Source organism: Zootermopsis nevadensis, unplaced genomic scaffold, assembly GCF_977971745.1.
Source record: "Zootermopsis nevadensis isolate Lab colony 2312 unplaced genomic scaffold, Znev_1.0 Znev_ptg000016l, whole genome shotgun sequence".
NCBI lineage: Eukaryota > Metazoa > Arthropoda > Insecta > Blattodea > Termopsidae > Zootermopsis > Zootermopsis nevadensis.
The window spans coordinates 7,142,311-7,167,519 of NW_028259148.1; the positions used below are offsets into that span (position 1 = coordinate 7,142,311).

The 25,209-nt window shown below is 35.4% G+C and overlaps 3 protein-coding genes across 4 annotated transcripts in view; 1 reads left to right on the forward strand and 2 right to left on the reverse strand.

The window, feature by feature from the left end:
- The first annotated feature begins 682 nt into the window (after positions 1-682).
- Positions 683-3,592, forward strand: ghi (ghiberti). Its single transcript, XM_087349534.1, has 2 exons — positions 683-1,149; positions 2,671-3,592. Exons 1-2 carry the CDS (start codon positions 1,062-1,064, stop codon positions 2,793-2,795), a joined length of 213 nt encoding a protein of 70 aa, XP_087205660.1. The 5' UTR covers positions 683-1,061; the 3' UTR covers positions 2,796-3,592.
- Positions 3,593-7,409: 3,817 nt separating this feature from the next.
- Positions 7,410-11,726, reverse strand: LOC110837486 (Suppressor of cytokine signaling at 36E). Its single transcript, XM_087349533.1, has one exon. The coding sequence runs from the start codon at positions 11,724-11,726 to the stop codon at positions 10,083-10,085; it is 1,644 nt and encodes a 547-aa protein (XP_087205659.1). The 3' UTR covers positions 7,410-10,082.
- A 2,945-nt stretch (positions 11,727-14,671) lies between these two features.
- The window catches only part of LOC110837492 (myosin-VIIa-like), a 33,658-nt gene continuing 23,120 nt past the window's right edge, over positions 14,672-25,209 (reverse strand). For both annotated transcript variants that reach the window (XM_087349532.1, XM_087349531.1), the window contains exons 28-39: positions 24,789-24,958; positions 23,627-23,817; positions 22,879-22,991; positions 22,181-22,439; positions 21,276-21,413; positions 19,430-19,612; positions 18,612-18,813; positions 17,795-17,923; positions 17,332-17,428; positions 16,474-16,571; positions 15,893-16,062; positions 14,672-15,046 (exon numbers count right to left, since the gene is read on the reverse strand). In XM_087349532.1, the coding sequence (XP_087205658.1) occupies positions 14,846-15,046; positions 15,893-16,062; positions 16,474-16,571; positions 17,332-17,428; positions 17,795-17,923; positions 18,612-18,813; positions 19,430-19,612; positions 21,276-21,413; positions 22,181-22,439; positions 22,879-22,991; positions 23,627-23,817; positions 24,789-24,958 (1,951 nt within the window). In that variant the 3' untranslated portion in view covers positions 14,672-14,845. The remainder of the gene's footprint in view (positions 15,047-15,892; positions 16,063-16,473; positions 16,572-17,331; positions 17,429-17,794; positions 17,924-18,611; positions 18,814-19,429; positions 19,613-21,275; positions 21,414-22,180; positions 22,440-22,878; positions 22,992-23,626; positions 23,818-24,788; positions 24,959-25,209) is intronic.

Sequence of the window (25,209 nt, forward strand, 5' to 3'; positions counted from 1 at the left end):
AATGTTTTACTGTGCCTACGAGATAAAGTTCATATTTGTAGGATCCATGCTTCTATCGCAACATCGAAAACCCAAAAGACAGTCTTATCGATACCAAGGTATGCACTTTCTTTTCACGGGAATTTCTAATTGATTATTTGTTTGGGATTTAGATTTATTTTTATTGGTTACTTTTTAATGTACGAGTATGAAATGTTGATAAACTCCTATCACACTACACGGTGTTACAATCCTGAAGACAGCCGTCTTCAGAATTTCTTATAATACACTAGTCTTTACTTTCGGCTTCGATGGACTCTCTCTTTATTTTTCTGGATCTCCTTCAGACTTTGAATTTGTGAAGTCATAATTTAATTTTTACAATGTATGTAAATCCGCAGCTGTTCTTTGAATACGTATAGGCACTACATGGCTTCACTCACAACACAGAGTTGTCTGAACTTGTCTTGTGGATCGCCGTGTGGACGTGCAGGGACATACAAACGTTTCCTAAGAGCGAACTGCTTCCATATTCAGGTTGAAGTGAAGCATACTTTATATAATAATTAGCTGGGGTCTTGGCGACATCTCTCATGACTTGAATGTTTTTCAAGAACGTAACTTCATTTCACGGAGTGAAGATAGGTATTCTATGATAATTATATTCGGAATTCATCTTGTGCTGTTCCCTTATTTCAGTTACAAAACCCTGAACGTGCGTTCAGAAACGTTTATGTATTTTCTCTGAATGTGTTTGTTAAAGTTATTAATAGAATTAATAATATTCTTTGATATACACATATTGAATTACAGATGTTATTGAAGTAAGATACAAAAGTTGTCATGCTCTGCTTTCAGCAGCACCATGCACATGTTATTAGGAACCGAGTTGAAGTAGTCGCAGCCTTCTGAAAGGCATGACACAACTGCGTTTTGGCTGTAGTTGTTACGTTGGCGAAAATAATAAGGCTGGCTGTTGTTGTTACACATAGGAAACAATGGACATGTATTAAAATTTAGTGTTTGATGTTGTCACATAATCTTAAATGTGTTAATTTCAAAGTTGGCCTATTTGCGTAAAGATGATTAAGTCAGCGTGGAAATTTTTATGCTACTGGTACTTTCGGTACTTAATGGTAACAGAACTCTACATGGTAGAAAGATGGGAACGTGGAGTGGTCAGTATCCTTGCAATATATCGGGTTAAGTCATAGTTTTTAAATTGATATGTTTAATTACGTAGTTAATAGTTTAGTTTCAAGAAAAGTGCATCTTTTGCAGTAAAGATTAGGGATGGAATATCATTTGATGCGTGGTTGAGTTATTCGGTTTTTATAAAGTTTGTACATGGACTGGCACAATAGGAGTAGCTAATAGTATTTTGGTATACATAAAATACACGGTTGCAAAATTATTCACACAAAAGACTTGGTCCTTTGATAAATAATGTGTGCAGCCAGGGAATGGTGTTAGAGAAATGAACATTATCCTTTTCATTATGAATGTCTTTCATAAATGACAAAGATGATTTTGTTTCTGTGGACCTGAGGCTGAACCCCCAGATGATACTTGAGTGATTGTGGAACAGTAATGGAATGAAATTGGCAGGGGAAGACTGAAAATCAGAAAAGAAAACCTGTCCCGGTGCCACTTTGTATACCACATCCCACATGGTCTACTTGCCCTAGGTGTGAACCAAGGCCTGTGTAGTGTGAAGCGAGTTAGTGACTGCCTGAGCTATGGCTGTGGCATGGTTAAACAGTTTCTTCATTAATACAGTTACGTTTGCATCAGTGATCCCCTAAGTTTGGAAGTTGGTGATCTTGGAAATTATTTCTCTCTCTGCATTTAGGCCTATATGTGATTCATCTTGTGAAGGGAACCAATTATCATGATGAAAGGCTTACATGGATTTCCAAATAAACTTTTTTATCTTTCTTATGTAGAAATTCCTTTGTGATGAATTAATAATTATTTTTGCCTACTTTTTTAACAGGGTAATGTGGCCACGGTGGGAAATGACTGTGTTAAAATCTAGGTTGGGATGGGAGAACAAATACAAGATTAAAACATTAAAAAATCATACAAAAACATGTGTAAAGATTAAGTTATAACAGTTCAGCAGTTACCTTCATCAAATGTTAACTTTGCTTTGCCTGATGATGATGATGCCATTTTTATGCTGGAAATCTGATTAACACATTATTTTTTAAAATCATTATATAACTTTTAGATGCACCAGCCTTGGGATTCACCCACCTTCCTATTCAGTGGACTTTAGTAGCTCTTTCCACAGTCTGGAGCCTGAAACCTTATGAAGTACAAAGGTCTACAAAGTGTGGGGCTTTATCTTCACACTCCTGTACACCAGCATGTGTGATTGAGTCACAGAGCATGTCAAATCTGTACAGCATTATAAAATGTAAACATTCCTATCTGTGTTGGTTCTATCTTTCGTAGGAGGATTTTGAAGGTGACTTTTAGCATAGTGTTGTGTTGTCAGTTGCTGCATGAAAACATTTGTCATTATGTATCAGATGGTGTATGCATCACACTAGCACATCACGAAATTGTTAACTCAGGAGTTAAAAGTCCCACTGGCAACCCTGAGGTATGGTGTTGAAGGCCTGCATGCCTATTTGATAAGGGTTAAGCATAACTTAAATATTTCCTACAACTTTGGATTAAAAGGTTTATCTTTCCTTAACTCATTTTCATGTGTTGTATTTCTAATTCTGTTCCTTATGCTGGCCTACTTTAATTATGCTGTTATTCTGTATGCAACATCATCAATAATTAGGTATACATTAATATAGCAGATGCCAGGCTCACTACCACAGAACTTTTACCATCATCACACATACTACATACCAGCACAAAAGGAGCAGGAGGACAAGATTATTTCAACTTTGTAACTTTTTCTGGATGAATGAAGATGAATTGTCTGTTTACAATTGTAAGAATGAATTTACATTCCTTATTTTACCATAAACCAAAGAAATTATTAAAACTGTTTGTTGCATTTTTTATGATAATATTCATTCACTTAGTAACTGTATGAGCCGATGAAATATATGTATATCTTACCACATTTATTTTAAAAGACTTGCATTCCACTTTCCATTTGGTGATTAATCCCAAAACTCAAGAATTCTTTATGTATATGAGTTATATCTCTCTTGAAGATAAGTAATACCATCTTTCAGGTGCCACAATCCATCTCCTTTTCATTTTCAATTAAGATTTTGATGCTGACAGCTTTATAACTCAACTTGTTTTGACCCACACTTGTTAATGAAGGACATGGGTGCACAGGGAATGTATCACATGTTGATCTAGATACAAAGAGTTAGCAGTTCTAATAAAATTTTAAATATCAGTGTAGCAGCATATAATAAATAAACTAAACTAAAATATTCTTGCGTGATCAACCATTTCAAAGTTTGGTCACCCAACATTTTAGTACACTCATTTGATATGAAATATTCAAGACATACACAACATATAAAATATATTTATGTACGCTTTCTTCTATACTCTTATGCAAGAGGAAATACTGAGATTGTAAGGAATTACATTAAGCTTAAATAAATGTCCAATATATTTTATTGTCCTGAATGCATTTTAGATTGCAGTTACATCCCCCAAATATCCCAGCACCTAAAACAATGTTTGTCCTATCTATGTTATGGCTTGGAATAATCTTAAAATTGTGATTAAAAATAACAGCTTTTAACAATTTTCATAGATTTTAATTACAACCATAGAGAATATCACCAGTAGTACTGTAGTAATACAACCTCCCCACCACAAATATACACAAATCTTTTTAAAAAAGTTCTTGGGGGGACTATAAAATCAGTATAGTGTATGAGGTGTGTGCACTCATTTACATACTTTCAGTTGAAAGTGATTAAGAAAATGTTCCATTTCTTTACATGAACATGGCAAGGCAATGATGGGGGTGATGGAGACAGTGTATCTTAATACTAACACAAAACAAGAAGCAAGTATATAGACAATGTCTATAATTTAATGGTACAGTGCCAACACCCAAATGTACACTCATCAGCAATATATCGCCATGAGCTTAAAATAAGTTAGTAATGTCAAGAATTGTTAATCACTTGGGGTTCAACCCCTCTATAGAATATCAGCTGTTTATTTACACATTAATGTATGTGAATTTTCAGAAAAACATCTGTGTAAATGGACATGACTGTATTCCATTTTACCAAATGAAGATTCCGATTTAGTAAATGCTTAATCCCCACATACCAACAATGGAAGAAATTGTTGAGATGGTACATTCCATACCAACTACTGATGTATGGATATCAGAAAGTATCTGCACTATGCATTATACTGATTCTATGCCAGAACATGCTATGTTTGAAGTCTTGATCACAACCGTTTATGTCTGCCCCCCCAACTTTCCTGTATATTATATTTCAACATCAATCAGTACCAGATACATTTAGAAAATGGGCCATTAACTAAACACTGGATATGCACGTAACTGTAAAAGCAGCATTAAAGATCACAGTATGGGCTCAGAGACTGTCATTATTACCATAAAATTAAAATTTGGGTGTCTGCATTGCTGAATTTTCTAATTTGCACTCATTATAGTGTGTTATTATGGTGATGGCATGAACATATTTTACACTGCACACTCAGGACTATTACTGCAATACTATATTATTGTGAATAACCTGAAAGAGCTCAACAATTTGAAAAGCCAAATATGTAGAGAGAATATTACATTTATTCAGATATACCCCAATATATCTGAATGTATATGCACTTGCTGGAACAAACTTATTTATAAGAACAGTGCAGGAACAGGTTGCCTGAAATGGCATCCTACATATAATGAAAAGCAGGAATGGTAGAAATTATCCCACAAACATGTCATCACAGATGCAACACAGAAGTGGACAGGACACAATTATCAACTTGGGTGTTCACACACCAGGTTTGCTGTCCATGGTATCCATGTCAAAATTATGGTAAGGCACAGGAGAGATAAACACTTGAGAGACCTGTACATTGATAGGAAGATAATATTAAAACTGATTTTAAAGAAAGGGTTTCAGGATGTGGAATGGATTCGCCTGTCTTAGGACAGGGTCCACTAGCAGGCTCTTGTGTACCTTCTGAGTTGTATGTAAGGATGCAAATTTCTCGAGTGGCTGAGCTGAGGTCCAAAGTGCAGCTCTTCTACATATGCTGATTTTACAACAATTCAGTATCTCACACTTTACACCCAATCTTGTGTAGCCAATATATGGTTTCTTCCTCAGTAAAAAACTGAAATGCAGGATATTGCACCATTTAGACTATTAGGTACTGACTGAAATTTCACAGGAGCTTACTGCCTCTGAACCAGAACAGATTACAGTAGACCTCCGATTATCCAGGGGTGTCTGGTTTAAATTAATAAAAGAAAAACTACTTTCAAAAATCTGCTGTAAAAGTTAGAATATTTGAAGGAAAGGAATAAATATATCAATGGCATATTATTTACTGTATTAACATAAATTGTTGCTAAAACCTGAAGTTTACAACAATATCATTACTATCTGTTGAATTACTTTTCAGAGAACAGTTTATGTACTGTATTAAATTTTATATTAAATCCTATTAGTATATCTTTAACAAATGTATGTCGTGTATGTTTGTAAGTAAACTTACATAGTCGTTGCATTTGCATGTTTTTTTCATGTTTGCGGATTATCCAGGAAATACTGTATCTTTCATTCTAAGAACATGATATTTCTCACAAATGGCAATCTTTCAGTGAGGAACTTTAAGATCAAGTTAAACCATTAGAAAAGATTCTGATTATTTGCTGCCTGTGCCACCAGTCACCACAGAAATTTTGGGTACTGCTTTTACATTTTCATTAATGAAATTACTCTTCAGGAGCATGAAACAGCCAAGACATACTACTAGGATAGACTTTGTTCTGCTACATTTATTAAACATACATTTAAAGAAATCTCAGTATAAATCAATGAGTAATTCTGCATAGCAGTGGATGGTTGCGAGGAGTCTTGTTATTCATATTAAAATAATGTTTGTCCTTATATTTAATTAAAACTGCAACAGACTTTGTTTTTATTCGGTATGTCCAGTGAATATAAAGGCATTTTAGTGTGGATTGGGGCCAGATATAGACCGCAAACATCAATCTTGCACTGAGGTCACTTTTTACAAATGTATTTGAGGTTTTGAATATGATGGAAGACAAAACTTTCACTTAGATAATGGCACTTCACATTTGTTCAGAACAGATGTCACTGCCTACTACAACTAGTCTCTCAGGTCTACGGATTAAAACCAGTGGCTTATCCTGAGGTATATGAAGCTTAACAATACAGATTGTGTAACTGAAGGTTCCAAAGTACAGGTATATTAAAGCAAGAATGGAACATAACTGGGTTAACTAAGATTCATTATGGTGTTCACAAGAGCATGCAACCATTCCCTATCCAGAGCCAGATGAATCAAATCAATTCCCACAAACCCTATTTCCTCATCTATTTTAATATCCTTGATCATCCTAACAATATTTCTTGAAAAAGTACATAATTTTCTCTGTCTTTAATTCTAGACCAACTTCTCCTTATTAGCATTTAAAAGAGCTTTGTTTTTCTTTCTGATTTATGTTTTTACCCACTAAATTAACAACACAAGTAACAGCACAAAATGCAGTTATATACATTTCCAGTTTTAAAAATATAACTTACATAAGTGAACATAAAATGCACATGTGAATGAATGAAATATGTTGCACTCTGCTCTTTGCATTGAGTACAAAGTCAAACACATGGACAGAGAATACTTAACAAAAAGTTCACTTATGCAAATATTAACATGTTTGCTTCAAATTCCTTATTCTGTAAATACAGTTTCTAACATCAACAAGAATTATAGGATGGTACCAAAACCCTGTTAATATAGCTGCAGTTCATGTAGATTATGAGATGAATTCTAATACTCCAATATGCTCAGCATACCACAATTCATTGTCTTAGGAGCATTGCTAATCTAGCAACCAAAACCATTCTGTATATTCTATTCTGTTCATGCCATACTGGAACCAGAAAATACTTTGCAAAATCCCTCTCCATTGCAGTTTCACTGCCCATAGCACACAAAAACTCTGTCCAACAAGGTAACGTAAAAGATTAATAAACAACATTGATTTCTGATGGAAAATTCAAGCAGGAATACAATAATCCAATCCACAGTCTTGTCCTCTTAGTACCAGAATGTGAAATTATGGTCTTTAATGATGACCAGGTTGAAAATTACTATGGTTAAATGCACAAATTCTCAAGTATCAGGCAGTATCTCTGAATCAAAGAAAGAAAACACCACAACCAACAATTCATGTAGGACCAGATCATGCAAATCAAACCTCCATAACCAACATTCTTTTATTGCTACAAGAAACTACATTATGATGACAGTTGTGAAAAATTATGAGTGCTGGCAGGTAATATGTTTCATACATGAAGACTGAATATGATATGCAGTAACAATTAAGTCTTGATAGTTGCAAATTCAACAAAAACTGCATGGTACTTTTTGTATTGTCTGTAAACACTGGCAATGATGAGCTTAAAAATTTGTACTCCTCCCCCAATATTGTCAGGGTGATTAAGTCAAGAAGAATGAAATGGATGGGGCATGTGGCATGCATGGATGGGACAAGAGGTGTGCACCGGTTATTGGTCGGGAAGAGACTGCTGGGGAGACCTAGACGTAGATGGGAGGATAATCTCAGGTGGGATCTATGGGAGATAGGAGTTGAAGGAGACTGGATTTTGTTGGCCCTTCGGGTTCTGTAAGCCATCTAGTTTGTTAGTAAACACTGGCACTGAAAAGGTAAACATGGCTTTACAATACTGAAAATGATAAAACATGAACAAAAATAATGAAATTCTTTCATTTAAAGGAAGCTTAGCATACCAATAGTAGGCACAGGATGATGCTCATTTCTCCTTCATGAAAAAATTAGAGTAATACTTGTAATTCTACAATAATTCCAAAATGGCCATGGTTCAAGTGAAACAAAGGGGGATTTAATTGAAGTTTGAAGGCTGTACTGTGTAAAATTGTTTTTTGGACTTACCCACTGTCAATGTGTTTAAAAAACTGTGGATCTTACAGCACCTAGATGATGGGTAAAGTCAAATAAAACAATTTTAAACAAGCAAGGATGTTTCACAGAGCTACTGTGTACAAAACCAAAGGCAGAATATGGAACTCACAATTCACAAAGAAAACAGGAACTCTTAATATATAACAGACCACTTGTGTTCATAAAAATCTAAAAGCTTCAGATGTTTGTATATTACAATTATTTTTATGGATTTTGTTTGTTATCTAGTGTTCCAAACAGAATTTTCCAAAACTGGACCTGTTTGAAGAGAAAAGGGAAGATGCCTACTCATTTGGGTCTCTTGGGAAGAGCTAATCTAAGGTCAGTTTCTGACAACACCTGATCACAGTTCTTTATATAGATTTATGTGACTGACTGTTCAATGACTTTAATTAGCTCTCTTTGAGACTTCATTCAGTAGGTACTTTCCACATTTTCACTGAGAACAGAAACACCCAGTTTAAAAATTACTGTGCTCTGTTCAGAATACCAGACATTAGACAAAGTCCAGGCCAAGGTATCATCTCATTTAATCTGGGAAACAAGCTCTTAACCAATACAAGGCAGTCTTAAGGTTGAAAGTAAGCATTCTTTGATAAACCAACAGGATGAAAGAAGTTCAGCACCCCTATTCTGCCAAGTGTCACTAGCCACATTTTCCCCCACAAATTATTATATTCTACCAAGAGTAGCATTCAACTGCAGAACCACTGTTTCCATAACTGTGCTTTACACAGAAATTACGGTATTAATTTGTTGTTAAAGTTAAAAATTACATATAATTACAAGAGTTAATAAAATATAACCACCAGTTTTTAAGTGGTTTTACTGCTGAAAGAAATCAACTATATACACTTCGAAGGCTTAATTGTAAACATATAAATACCAGTCCTGAGAAGGATTTGCATAAAGTTAATAATTACACAATTACAAGGATTACTATTATATAAACCAGGGGTGGCCAACCCAAATGATCTTTCGGGCCACTTTGGAAATGCATCATAACTCCGCGGGCCACATATAAAATTATATATCCCCATATTAGATTTAGATACACTATAGACATTTTTTTGGAGTGAAAAATTGAAACATAATGAGTTATTATTATTGTGTTTACTATTATTCTTACATGTAAACATAGATAATATAATAATAATGATACTAAGCGTACATTGTAAAGAAATATATAGCACTAAAAATTAAATATAAAAAATATATAAATATAATTTTTGAATATATGGATGCACAAATAATGTATTTTTTTAATACATTGATTTTCACTACTTTGGCCATTATAAAATAAATATATTTTGTAAAAGTGTGATGAATCTCGCGGGCCGGTAAAATGTTCAAGGCGGGCCACATGCGGCCCGCGGGTTGGCCACCCCTGATATAAACAGTGGTTCTGAAGTGGATTAATTTCTCAGTGTTATGGTTCTTCTATTTTGCCGCTTCTTTACATACAACTGATTGATTCTGGTTCTGAAACTAGTGGATTTTAAAACTTTCATATTACATGTTACAATACATTACTCTAAGAATTATGCAAACTGGTTATTCTTAGGCATCTTACTGGCAAACTGTGTACTTATACATGTTCATTGGTAGAAAACAGTCACTAATCTATGGATGTCTAAGATGGCATGTTGTCTGCACCAGGTACTAACAAATCGGTCAGCTACTTTCTAACTATTGAGCTATGAAGAGTTTATTTTGACTTGACATACCTGCCTAGAGCAACAAATCAATATATTATGCTTATCCACTTTTGCAGAATAGAGGTGAAAGCAATATAACTAAAAGTTGCTCTTGTAAGTTCTAAAATTATAAATATACATCTTTTATTTTTTAAACAGCACCATCTTTGGTTGTTGAATTAAAAAAAAGCATGTTCTGATGTGATATGATATTTACTTCCTCAAACAATCTAATGCTCTAGATCAAATCTCTTCACTCGGACTCTTTGTTTATAATGATATTCTTTCAGGTACCCTTTTAATGCCTTTGGAAGATGGAGTTGGTTGATACTGTCATAGGTAGTCTTGCTGCACACTACAGCTCGGCACAAATGTTGCAAGGGAAAAGTAAAGTTACGATGGAGAGGAAACGTAAGCATAGGTTCAAAGAACATGCAGCAAGATGGGTCCTTATAATGTTCAATAAGACCACAAACTGTTGGAGATGCAAATACACCAGGATCATGAGAATCAAAGCTGAAATGGTGATTCCATTGTTCAATGCGGGCATGAAGTGAACGCCCATATTTACGGAAGCTTACAGAAAATAAATATTCTTCTTGTGCTGAGTCACGAAGCAGAAATGTTCCTTCAGGACGACCTTCCAGCAATTTCTCTGCTTCAAAACGATCCATTTTGCCCCAATAAAAAGAGCAAGATGTTATTTGTAATAAGTCTGGTACCAAACAATGAATATAATCCACCTGTGTATGAACAACACGTTGACTGGATGATGAAAGACTCACATCCAACTGGGACAAAGCTGTAAGAGCTGCCGAATGTATGCTTAAGTGTGTCTGGAATAATGCAGTCAGGTTGTCAATTGTTAATTCTGGGGGACACAGCAACTGGATATGTTGTCCAGGACAGAAGCCGGGAGGAGGTTCGACACCCTCTGCCATTTCCCGGGCCCGTTCCTGCCTGGCTTTTTCATCACAATCTTCAATTGGGTAGTCCGCAGGATTAAACTTAGACATGTCAATTAAGCGGTCTGCTGGTGATGGGGCTGCCACTGCCGCATTTTCTTCACTGATACTGGTACTTGAATCACTGCTTGGGTAAGACTCCAGCTGTCTTGGTGCAGCTTCAAATACTACACCTGCCCCAAGGTGATGTTCTTCTGTTCTTCGATAACTTGTGCACATACAAGATTCACAACCAACATTGGGTTCTGGAATGTCTGTTTCTGATCCCACCCCCCCACAACTACCACCTCCTTTCAAACGAGCACAATTGAATTTAAGAACCCAATTGTTACGCTTCTTCTTATTACTTGAGCTTGCAGTTTCCTTTGGTGATCTCACTGATTTAGCCCGAGATCTTTTCCCATTCACAAAAGATAAAGTTCTAGATGTACCACGGCGCAAACTTCCTATATTTTGTTCTTCAGATCTCTTACAAGGAGGATGCATAGAATTTTCATCTTTACATCTCTTTCCACAAGTATGGTCTTTATTTTGGCATAAGCATGAATACAGAGATCCAGCTTGCTCTACCATATTACCATTTTTTTCTTCACTCTTTGAAGCCTCAGCACAATTACTATATATATTCTCAAAGTGCTGATCTACGCCTTCTGCATTATTACCATTAACATTACTATGTGAAGTGGCTACATCTACAGTTAAACTTAAAGAATTACTGTTACCCATTCCACTTCTATCACTTTCTCCTTCAATATGTTCACTTGAATCATCGCGGTTGATCAATGTATTACCAGCAATATCTGCTGGTATTGTACTTCCTATGTTTTCCATTGTGCTGAAAAGTCCTTTCAAATCACTGAACCTTTGGCCCATCACTATCCTCTTTAGAAAAGGTTTCCACTTCTCCATACACAAAGGTGGTGTACATCCATTTTAAATATTGTTTGCAGTCCTGAAACAAAGTAAAAGTATTAAATTTCCATTACTGCAAGTGTTCCTGGAAAGAATTTATGACCACTATATTTCATACTGCTTCCACCTGACTACAGATGGCAGCCAACTTACAAATTAACAGTGTACTCTAATTTGAAGTATGAAAAAACAAAACAAGTCCAATGGGCAAGATCTGAATAAGTATGGAAGATGTATTCTTAACTATTAAAAGGTATCACACGATATATACACAGCAATACAAAAAATAGGTTAGTCTAATATGATGAGAAATATGAAAAATGTTATTTTGACCTTGCAATCCATTGTTTATAAGATTACTTATAGTATGTTAATTTTAATAACCATGAGGTACAAGTAGCAGACATTATTTTACACATCCTACATAACTTTTCAACATCCTCGCAGTAAGCACAAACACTTGCAAGAATACATTATTTTTAAAAATGCAAAACATCTTTCATCCACACTCTGTACACTTCTGATATGGATTACTGTGCATGATTTCATGGTAACTGATTATGATTAATGTTCTAGAATTTCAGAAAAAGCTTTTGAGAACCCAATTGCTTCTTGGCACGTGTAGTACTGGCCCTGAGGAACATGCAATGTAAGCAAAATAATAATGCAACCATTACAATGATACCGGCATAAGACAGTTTTTAAAATGAACATAATGTACGAAAAAATAACCTAATTCCATAACAATACTTCTTACCTTGAGCATAATGTGGCTCTGGCTTTAATGACCAGAATAATTACGTAATTGAATTGGTTTTGTTCAACCTGCAATGTAATAGTTAAAAATAATACAGCATAAGTTTTAAAATAAGGAGGGCAAGATATGGGCAAAATCTTCATTACAATGTTTCATGAATGAATTCACATGTCACAATGACAAAACAATCAGTCGACGAATATGGTAGCCATCTTGAGCTAGATTCACGAAGATTGAACATGTCAAGACATGTACTGCAATAAACATGAAACTTAACTGTAGAAGTAAACACACGTATCGAATTATTTAAGATTATATGTGCACTTTTATCACCACTTGAAATCCTGTCCCTGTATACAAAAGAAACCCTACGTTTTGATACTACCTTTCATACCTACAATTACATTGTGTTAATTACCAACATCAGCCATTGATACTTGTCATAACATCATACTTTTTTCCTGTTTGTGGGCGAATGCTATTTTGTTACACATATTTTGATTACATGTCACATCACTGTACAATTACACTGCATACACGTACTCTATTTACCTGGACCGACCTGAGCAGGGATTACCTGCAACCTGGGCTCCTTGCTCCATTAACCCAGGAGTGGGAGCTAGCGGAAGTTGCAGTTTTTTGTACGATGACATGGACGTCTCAAGATGAAGCTTTTCAAACAATTAAATAGTTACAAAAATATTCGAATTTCAGTATTAAAATTACATTCTCTAATGAAAGATAAGTAAAACAGTCAATGTGGTTATTTAATAACGTGAAACTGAAAGTTTTGTGATAATATATAAACGAGTTAAAGACGATTTAGTCATCTGAAGTCAAACTCGTCGTAATATTTAATTATTTACACCCTACCTAAAAAACAACCCATAACCATTACAAAAATCTACTGGATAATGCTGTTTACTTTGAAAGTAATATGAAACCGATAAACAAACCTTCCGAGCAAAACGCAAATTATGGAATGTACAGCACGTGGTACATATAATTACCACTAGGCTTTAAAGGGTTAATCATGGATAATACCAACAGTACTATTACTTAATATTATAACATTCTTTTCGAAAACATGCTGACGACAAGAGCCAAAAACAGAATTAGCACAGTAAGAAAATGAGAACACTAAACTAAATAATCACTCAACACCTACTATTGAGATGGTGTCCAAAAATGATATTTGGAGTGCATGACAGCTACCTAACAAGACACACAGTAATAATTATAATAATAAAAAACATCTTTTTGGTTTTGCCTTCCACATGAAACAAATGAAAACAATACATGATAATAACATAGCCAGAAGAAGATATAATATTCTATGCATCAAGATTTGTATACGCCACAGAGAAGCTGATATGATGAAATGCACAATATCTTATTCTTCGAGTGCCTTCTCTGCTAGCAAAGGTTGGCGATCACATCACTAAACTCTTCACGATCCTCTGCGAGACGGAACAAGGCAGCCGCACTTTGGAGAATATTTTGTTACCACGATAGTTTAGCACCTCTGCCCTATTTAAGGGGCACCGGAACTCAGAGCTGTGATTAATAGTGAAGTAGATGTGATTTTCCTTGGGAGTTGTAATGCAGTGGTAATATCATGTTCCATTTATGTAAGGTATAATAACAGCCTGGCACATCATCCAATGGAGACAGTTTCCATGTATGGATAGTAGCTGTAAAAATATTGCATAAGGAGCCAAAGTCAGCTGACAACGAGGCATCCTCCAGCTTGAGGGTTGGGCATAAATGTAAAAATGATTTACACATGAAGGAAAATATTAGGACATAAGAGGGATAAAGGAGGTGGGAAATGTGCTTGGGTAGGATATTACACAATGAGGAATTTTATTTATGTAAGTCATTTTGTGTGAATGATTTTTTCCCCCATTCAACTTACGAAATATACATGAAATTCCTTCATCATGAAAATAAAATTATTTTCCCATGGTATGCATTTGTGATCAATTTAACAAACCAATTTCAAATGTGTCTAACAGAACCAAAATTTTGAGCAGTTAAATGGTGAGCATTTCTGCTTCATATATTAGAGATTCCATGTTTGAACTTCAGAATTGTGGCTGTCTATCTTGTCTTGTTCCTCAGCCTGTCTGGGAAAATTCTGGGATAATACCTTAAATTATACCATAAGAACTTAATACCACAATGTCTGTAATTCTCAATTTATTATTCAGGTTCATATTTATATTTAACATTATATAACCTATACAAATAAAGTTAAATAATTTACTGAGGGAAAATTTTTATATACATATTTCTTTGGCCAATTCTGTCCCAAAAGGGATATAAAGTGAGGTGAAATGACATAATCACTGAATGATCAGAACTGTGTGTGTCCAACATTGAAGGAGGAGCACAAGAGGGATGTGTATGATGTAAGCAAGTCATCCATTTTGTAGCCAAGTGAGGTCTCACAAAGAAGCTTGGAGCCACGCACCAGGTTCCCAATTGAGACATGAAAGAATGTATTCCCTGATGACCAATTGGAAATGCAGGTGAATGGATGCACAGCCAAAATTTCCTGCAAACAAATATGCAGATATTACATGTCCAAGAAGTATGCATGTCATAACCATGGTATTACTAACCAAGTCAAACAAGGAGGTTGATTCTTCTCTGATGTCTGTGTCCTGTAAAACTCATAAAGTCTACTTCTCTGTTGCACAGATTTCTAGTCAACAAGCCTTATGTTTCTTAATATATATTTTTTTTATTATTAGTGTTCTGTCTGACGACAGGTCTGTTTACTTGGCAGATGATTCAGAAGTGGTTTGCCATTGCCTTCATCTGTATGTAAATGATGATGAATGTGAAGTAATTGTTGGGATGCCATGGAGAAACCGGGGAAGCCCCGGAGGAAAACTCCGTGATACCTGGACCACGGCCTTGCCCAACACAAGTTATAAATTTGGGCACCACCGGGAATCGAACCCAGGACCCCAGGATTACAAGGCCAGCGTTCTAACCGCTAGACCACCGTGGCAGTTTTCTTAATATTATATGTAGGTAATGTTCATTAAAAATATACCAAAAAGAAACACAATGTAACACGAGGTGGCATTAAGTGCAGATGATAAGATATCAAATTACATCACTTTTTTATTACCTGCAACAAAATGTGTTACAGAATGTTGTTACTATTATTATGGTCTATTACCTGACTTAGGATAGATTTTTTAACATGGTAATGAACCTTCAGATTTCATAAAAGAAGTGAATTTCTTGACTAGGTGTTTAATTATGAACTTTCCAAAGAAGACACTATACCATATACAGGTAGGCCTCAATTTGCGCTGATTCAGAATAATGCTTTGCTTTGTGATTTGTATGGTTAAAAACAAGAAACAGTATCTGAAGTAATATGTACCTTGGTGTGGGGATGGATTATGCTGATACCCCTCTTGTTAATGGCAACAGTAATCACTTCAGGGTAGCTGCTGTCAGTCGTCTGTTTTACGTCAAAGAATGCAGATCCAAAAGTGGGCCAAATGTGGATATACTGCAGGAAAGTTTCCTTTGCAACATCTGGTTTCATACCTGAAAGACATATAAATAAGTACTTTCTTCTGCTAATTAGTTTGTGTTAACTAACTACATGGAGCAGAGTTCTTGAGAAATTGATAATTTGCTTAGATAGTCAAGAAAATTTCTGCCCTTTATAGAATGCAAGGCTCATTACTACATTTACAAGAGACTGCCAACTATGTCACACTACTTCACTTCTGTTGAATATAAATGTATCACAAAATTAATATAAAATTATAAAAATAGTTAAGAATGGTTTCTGTTAAATTCCAATCAAAACAGAATACTGCAAAAGGAAATTATGACTTGAAGATGTGTTTATAACTTGAAACATGTAATCGCAAGACATAAAGTGAAATTGTTGTGTACAGATGTAGTCAACCAAATCTAAATTATATATAATTGAAGCATTATTATACTCACCAGAATTTTGTGCAAATGCAGAAGAAATAGATTTTTTCCAGTCACTTGTGCTCTGTATTTTCAATAGATTTGCAGGCACCAATTCTCCCAGAATTTGACTAAGACAGTAGTGAAAAAAATGCATTCTTAGTGATTTTTACAAACATTACAGTTATACTGCTAGTGCTAAGACACTAATTTTATGAAAGCCATTACCTTACAAAAACAGTCGCTTGATTTCTGACATTTACTTAAATAAACCAGAAACTGAAAACATCTGGCTTCTCATGGCCTTTATGATGGTGATAATGGACCTCTTAGTTCCTTAACAGGAAAACTGATGTTCAAGAACTGCTCAAAGGAAACATAGAGTCACTTTGCGGTTCAGAAAATGAGTAAACTGAAAGACACAACTAACATTACAGAACAAAATCCTTCTCAAGAATCTGATAGTTTCCAAGCTGGTAAAGACATTCTCTACCATTTATGGAACACATTACTGTGTTTACTAGAGCACACCATGAGCCCTTATCCTGAGCCAGATGTGTACTATATGTCTGCCAATCTACTTTTCCCAGATTTAAGCCTAATAATATTTGATGAATAGTACATATTATGCAGTTTTCTCCTTCCTACGATCTAATATTTTCCTCAGTATTTTGGTCTCAAATACCTTCAAGCCATGTCCTTTGCTTGAGATGAGAGACCAGAAAGTTGGGGGGGGGGGGGGGGGGGAGTATACTCTAAAGGTAAACTGAGTAAAATGCAATAACAACTTATGTTTTAATGTAAATTACAGTTAATTGTTACAATAATTAATTAATTAATTCATTTTTTACTTTTATAAATAGATCAGTTGAATGAAATTTTCATACATACGGAATTAGCTGAAGCTCTGCCCTGCTGTCTCCAAATTTAGTTCTATAGAGAAGAGCTGCTATATTAATGGCATCATGTTTGGTGACTTTGTGGTAGCCTACAAATATAAGATTTATATAGTATAACAAGGGATTCTGATTTAAAAAGTAACACAGGAAATGGATTTTAATCACTTGAGAATCAATGAATAAAAATACGTAAGTTGGCTATATATCAGCCAATATTTATTCAGTTATCAGAAATGGCACATCAGTGTAATATTTCATCCCTGCATGTTTACTTTATACAACAATAAAACAAAAAGTGCTCATGGATGTTACTGTTAAAGAATGGGACAAAATACAGGACATAAAATGGAAGAAACAAGAAAAGAAAAAAACATACACAACAGAAATTGACAAAATGTAAGTTATGAACCGTAAAATGCGAGTTTGAAAAAAGCTGACAACCTTCTAGTACTCACCTCTCAGATATTTTGGCATTTCCTGTGGAAAGTGGAATATAAGATCAGCATTTTTATCCTTTCCAGGGACTGTATTAAGCCACAATTTCTTCATAAAAAATATCTGATACTGGTAATTAACACCTCCAGCTATAATAAATTAATTACATCACAATATAATTATAAAAATAAAACCACTTATTCTTTTATTTTTTCTCTCATTCACTCATATATCATGTAGGGTATGAAGAGTGAGCCAATTCAAGGCTGCACTGCCACAGAGATACTCTCACTGCAATTATAACAAGGCCTATATATATGTGTTGCTTCTTCAATATTAGTTTGATTTAAATTATTCACTTTGCCATTAGTTTGAGTACTGTTAATTTTCACATATGTTTTCACCATGCATTTCTGTCCTGTTAAGTTTATATATAATTTATATGGTTTCTTCAAAATACATACAGCAGATGGTTGACTACATTTTTATAGCAAAACAAACAGTTTATAAAATTTAAGTTTTACCTGACATTTGGTGTACAAATATTTTGCTGCCAAATGTTAGATACTCACTGTTCTGGAAACTGTTTGATTTAACTCATTATTTTAATCCAGAATAGGGCAATTATTTTAATCCAGAATAGGGCACATCTGATGATAAATTGGTATATCATCATATTTGATGATTCAGTTTATACAAAATATTTTTAAATATAACTGGACTTAAACTAAACTTAAAATATCATATTTATAGTGATGGGCAAGTATCTGCAAAACTGATACTTTCATTATAAATTGATCTTCACTGTATTTACATTTCAAAGTAGTTTTTTCTTACCACTACGTGATGGCCGTGCCTTCTTCATCCAGTCAGTAAGCAGGCGGACAAAATCAAAAAAGAAATCTCCTTCAGGGACAGAGAACACCTTATCCCATAGCTTCACAAACAAGCTAAAACCTTCACTTGTGCGTAGATCCAACCGTTCTGATATAGTCTGACACAAGTCTCTAGCACGGGTAGCAGAATCCACTTCAAAAGCCTTGGAATGAAGAGAAGATAGTTTAAAAACCAAACCTGAACACAAAGTTCTTGGTTATTTTGTATGAATATTTAAAAAAAAACAGTAATACTTTAATAAACCCTACAGTTTATAGTAAACAACTCTGCTACTGTCCTTCTTGGTGCTTGAAAAAAACCAAAACAGAATGAACCCCCAGAGTTTCAAAATAAAAACCAGATAAGAATAAAGTCCAACATAACTCTTCTCTCCTGAGGAGCTGATGTAGTTCTTAGGATTACTCAAACAAACAAAAGAAATAAGTCCCAAAATAGAATGTTACATTGACAGTCTGTCTATGAAACAATTTTTAATCATAGTTTCAATGTTTATGAAGGTGGATTCTTACCCCACAGTATCGCTAAGATGTAATTTAAAACCAACCCATATGAAACCTGATTTAACATACCTGCAGCTTAGAGATCCACCCAGGGTGAGAATCAGACACAGACTGCTTACAGAAACCCAAACTCTGTACAAGGCAAAGCCAGACACTTGGTGATCCACCAAGGTTCATGAAGCATGATGGGAAAGGTACAGATAAACTACTCATCTTACTCGAGCCATGGAGCATGGCTCACAATCATACTCTAATTACCTCATCATTGTCATCAGGGAAGTAGACCTTGTGGAAGATCTGAGTGGACTTATGCTGGATAGCTTCAACTTCGACTTGGTGAGGTGGATATTTCCTCTGACCATTCCTGAGAATTCTATGAATGCGGTGCAAAGAATCTCGTGCAACAGGATGTTGACGAGAACGTAGAAACTGTGTTAGTTCCTGAAATAATAAAAAGTTAAGCATGTCAAGCACAAACATAAACTATTTTTATGTAGAATTTCTCAAGACAATAACTAACTAACAAACCAATTTACTAACACTAACTACATGAAGCAGAGTCATTTTTGAGAAAGTGGTAGTCACTGCCAATGGAGTGGGGTACATTTCTTATTGGCACGTTAAATTATTTTCCTGGTTTCTGATTATCATGCATGAATCAGCAGTGACCATAGGCACATGCCATGAATGGATATAAAATCAGAATTTAATATCACAACAGAAATGCATAAAATTTTAATTACCAAATTGGACAAAAGCATCTCTTTTCCTCTGATTGTTATCTAAATTATACGAGGTGCGATCGGAAAGTTTCCAGACTGCGCCTATAAAAACCCGTACACTTATCTCAGGTATTAAATTCATCCATCACCCTCGAAGTAGTTCCCCTGGGAGTGAACACAACAATCCCAGCGCCGCTGCCAAGCCTGGAAGCATCCCTGGAAATCTTTCTTTGTCAGCCTGTCAAGCACCATCTGCGATTCTGCCTGAATCTCTTCTATCGTCTCAAATCTCCTTCCCTTTAGCTGAATTTTCATCTTTGGGAAGAGGAAGAAGTCACACGGAGCTTAGAAAGGAAGTTGGGATCGGTTCTTGCAAGATCTTTGAGCTCCTGACAAACGAGAAGTCGATTCTGCTTCTGGTCCTCAGGCAGGATGCGTCGCATGTGGAGTTCTTCCTTTAGAATCAGCTGACAGGTCCCATAGCCTATCCCAACAATGTCGCACAAGTCGTTGATGGTACGACGTCGATCTTCGTGAATGGCCTGCCGAATCTTCGTAACATTTTCGGGGGTTGTGCTCGAAGATGGTCGACAGAGGTTCGGCCATTTTTAAAACGTGAATGCCACACAAAAGTTTGTGCACGACCCATTGCGGACTCCCCAAATGCTTGCTTTAGCATTTCATAGGTTTCCGTAGCCGTTTTGGCAAAATTTGATGCACTCATGAAAATCTGCCATTCCGAAATCGCAGGAGGGTCGGTGTAATGCACTACCAAAGCGCCCGTAACTAAGAAACAAATGCTAATTCGATGATGCCGGCTGGCACACTGATTCACTATGAATGTAGGCCGCACCCCCTAAAGGCAGAAGCTCGTACTACATCCGGTTCGCCCTCTATTGACACAGTCTTGAAACTTTCCGATCGCACCTCGTATCTACCATAATGAAAGTGATTAATCACTCCTATGAAAAAAAAACCCTCTGTTTAACAGGTTTCAGATTTAACAGGCACAGTCTGGTATTTACTGGACAGAAGGCATTAGTGGACATTAAAACTAAAAAGTCTGCTAATGATCATTGGATTTTTTGTGCTTCATTATCTATTCACACTGCAGTGTTTTAATGAATCTTGTGTCATTGTTGGTGTCCACTTCATATTACTAATTTGTTTAATGGTGTTCCTAATTGAAATTATTGGCCAAGGATGCATTACTGGCATCATAAAAACAACTGTGCAATTTAACAGACAATCAGCATTGCTGGACAAGTGTTCCCCCCCATAACTCTTTTAAATTGAGGATGTAGTGCACACAGTAATATTCTAAAATCTTTCTTTATATACCACTCAATTCTACATATTTATAAATGTAATATAAAGTTTACCTTCATCAGAGTTTGACTACAAGAGAACACCCCAGTAGCCAGCCACATAAGTTCCCATCCTCGTTCCTCACTCAGCCGGTTCCTGTTGTCTGTCAGCTGTTTCATTATCTGGCAATATATCTCATCACGTAACATATCCTGCAGAGTAAACAATCCATCTGTAATAACTTTATATTTTTTCAATAATGCTTCTCAATAGTGCTTTGTACCAATGTACCCTTTTGGCCCATAAAACATTTGTGGAATCAAATATTGAAATAGATAATAAATAAAAATAAACTAACTCCCTGGAACACAGTCCTTACTGAGAAACTGATAGTATTTCAATAGATCAAAAAATTCCCTGCTTTTATGGAATCAAAAGTTCATTACTGTACTGACGGCAGTCTATCATCCGATCTCATTCTGAGCATGCTGATTCAGTTAACATCCTCACATACTAGTTCTTCAAGATTCCCCAGATGGGCTCTCCTGTTCATGTCTTCTGAACAAAATTTGTAAGAATTTCTCACACTCCATTTTATCACTCTAAAACATTTGATGAAGAGTATAAATTATGAAGCTTTTCAGTATCCTCACTATGTAATTTTCTCCTTTGTTCTGCTACCTCATCTTTCCAAGTCTAAATATTTTCCTCAACACCCTGTTCTCAAGCACTATTAATGTACGGGCTTCCTTAGGGTAAGAGGCAATTTTCACACAATTACAAATCAAATCATAAAATTATAGTTATTACATTTTAATCTTTATGTTCTTAGACAGGAATATAAATTCTGAAGCATTCCCTGAATTTAATGTGTTGTTAACTTCCATGTGAATACAATTCTGACTTATTACTGTTGTTCCAAAATATTGTCTGTACAGTTCTAATAACTCACAGTTCATATTAAATTGAAGTATCTTACATTTTTCAGTGCACCACTGAATATCTTGTCTGTATACTCTATACCAGCACGTGCATGTCTGGTTGGCAGGTCCCCCATGTATTTCAGGATAGCAGTGAATGCTATGCAAGCTTCAGCAGCCAATTCTTCATGGTCCATCAGTTTCTGCAACAGTGGTTTCTTCAGAGGCTCTCGGGAGTGTTTCCACAGTTCCTCCTGTGTGGTGCGCCTCGCTGATGTCATCATTTGACCTTTGGGGATTGTGACAGGTTGATTGGCCCTGTACACAGAACCATTAATTTATAAGTTGCATTCTTAATGTAATGATGATAAAATGCATAGAACATTCAAATCAGAAAATGCAAAGGGAAAAGAGCACTTGGGAGATAAAGGCATATATACGATGATAATAATAATAATACTAATACTAAAATATCAAGAAAAATGTATTTCCAACAACGGATTCATCATCCCTGGTATACATTATACCAGTGATTTAAAAAAATTACAAATATTTACCACCATCTTTCCCCTGTCCCAGTACAATAAATTCTACAACACTTATGATGTATGCTAGGTGACAAAAAACTTCCAAATCCTACATCTATATCTCTGAAATAACATTTTGTAAGACAGCAATTAGAAACTCCAGTATCTTGAGCAAGAAACACTGAAATTCCCCGCTTTGTAAAACTACAAGAATGTTCACATCAACCCACCTGAAATGTTGACTGGCATATTTAGCCAGTGTGTACATCTTACGACGAGTGAGTGTCAAGTTTATCTGCTGCTTGCTCTGTTTACCAAATGCACCTTCTTTCTTGAATAAAGCCTAGAATAAATAAATTGAAAACTCTCTTTATTCTGTGCATTTTCTCCTCTTTATATAAGGTGCCCAAAATCATGTCTAAGGGGTGATTTTGGTATTAGCAGCATTGAACCTTTGGGTTAAATTACCAAATAGTTTAACAATTTAATAAGTTAAACTTTAAAGACACTGTTTCATTGTTAATGAACTAGACAAGGCTTTTATGTGTAACAAACTTCAACTTCCCAATATCAAATTTCATGAACTATCATTTCTCGAGCTATTATGATATGGTAAGTTGATGGGAATATTTTTACTACTTTTAGTTCTGAATGCACCTAAAGAAGCATTGATGAAGAGGGAAATCATAAACCTAGCTAATACTCTTCTTTCCCAAAAGAACCAGAAAATGTACGTATACCTATTGTAATATGTCCAGTGGCAGACACTGTAATTAATCTTCAGGTTCCATGAAAACAAGAGATATCTTAACCAACTGATTATCCAAGGTAACTGGGAAAAGCAGGGGCCCAGATAATGGGCAGGTCCTAGATCCCACCTGGATGCAATGGCACTGGTATAAATTATTTCTATGCATAGAATTACACTAATTTTCTGTAATATGACATAATTGTGATGGAACAGTACAGTTTACTTACTAAGATATCTGATGGTGGACGTTTTATTGCAGGCAGCACATACACACTCTCTACAGGGAAGCATCCCTTCATTCGTGTCCTCTCACAGTAGCCTTCACCCCAGTCACCTGACAGTACACTTTCTCCTAGGTTTCCATCTGTTAACTCAATCACATCTCCCTTCTGTAGTATGAGGACTGACTGACCATCAACTGTATGAAAATATTACACTTTCATCACATATTCAGTCCCTTACAGTTTATATATACTGAAAAATATAACTAAGTATAAAATTTAATCAACTACACATAGAAGTGGCAAATTTAAAGAAAACAGTATTATATCCCTTATCAAGATAATATATTTTCAATAAAATTGTCTTGAGGAACAAGCTGTGTCAGTTACAGACAAAAGCCCAATGTTTTGGAGACAATCTCAGTCTCCATCATTAGGAGAATGAGCCCTGATGATGGAGGTGGAGACGGTCTCTGGAACGTTGGGCAGTTGTCCGCAGCTGATACGACTTTTTGCCTAACTCCTGTGGAGTTAACGAACTTCTCAGGAACCTGAATACTAGAGAGTAAATAATAACTTAACCAATTTATGTGAAGTACAGTAAAAAAGTCTGTCAACGTTTTTAATGGCCTCTGAAAAATGCAGTGTTTATGTGACTTCATTTTGGAAAAAAGCATACATAAATAAACAAGGTGATGTGCAGAAACATACATTCACGAACTGTACGAAGCCATTAGTTATAAACACCTTCACTTTTGAAAATCTGAAAATTGGTTAATCTGTAACCAGCTTCTTGGTCTCCTTTGGTACAAAAGTATCAGACCAAGAATGATACCACTGTCCTCTCTAAATCTAGTCTCTGATGATTACAAACTCTTCTCAAGAATTAAACCTCTCTTGAAGAGAGGCAAATTCCACTCAACAGAAGAGGTTATGACAGTAGCACTTAAGATCACAAGACAAAGGTTACAAGAATGCTTCCAGCAGTGGTACATGCACTGGCTGAAAGCTGTGAAAGCAGATAACAACAACTTTCCAGGTCATATGAAGTAAAGTCTACAACAGCGACGGGTCAGCTCACATACACAAAATGTTAATGAAATTATCTTACTCTAACATGTAGAATGAAAGTAATAATCAAGTTTAAAATCTGAAAGGTGTGACATACCCGGTGGGCTGTAGTCCTGTAGTGCTATGACATACCGAGAGCGTTTCTTCAAGCCATCCAGCATGTAGTTCACCAGTTCATGGAAATCCTCAGCAGTCACACATTGGAACACAAAGTCATGACCATGGATTGTTGAAAGTGAAAATGAAGGGGCTCCCCCTAGATTAGTCCTATAAAGTTGACAATTTTTAAAATGTTAATCCCATTTCATGAAATACATTTTTTAAGAAGGATGAGATGAGTAGTAAAAGTATCATGCATGGGGGAAACAAGATATATGTATAAAGTTTTGGCTAGAAAATGTGTATTAAAATGACAGTTTGGGAGATGGGTTGTAACAATGACAGTCTTCTGATGTTATATTTTATTTTAGTTAGGTCTAAACTTCATCATACATAACCATATTTTAAAGTAAATATTC

Excerpts from the sequence above, each read along its gene's own strand:
- LOC110837486 (XM_087349533.1), bottom strand. The coding sequence starts at position 11,726 with ATGGAGAAGTGGAAACCTTTTCTAAAGAGGATAGTGATGGGCCAAAGG.
- ghi (XM_087349534.1), top strand. The coding sequence starts at position 1,062 with ATGATTAAGTCAGCGTGGAAATTTTTATGCTACTGGTACTTTCGGTAC. Across the intron at positions 1,150-2,670 it reads CATGGTAGAAAGATGGGAAC|GTTTATCTTTCCTTAACTCA; the intron begins GTGGAGTGGTCA and ends TTGGATTAAAAG.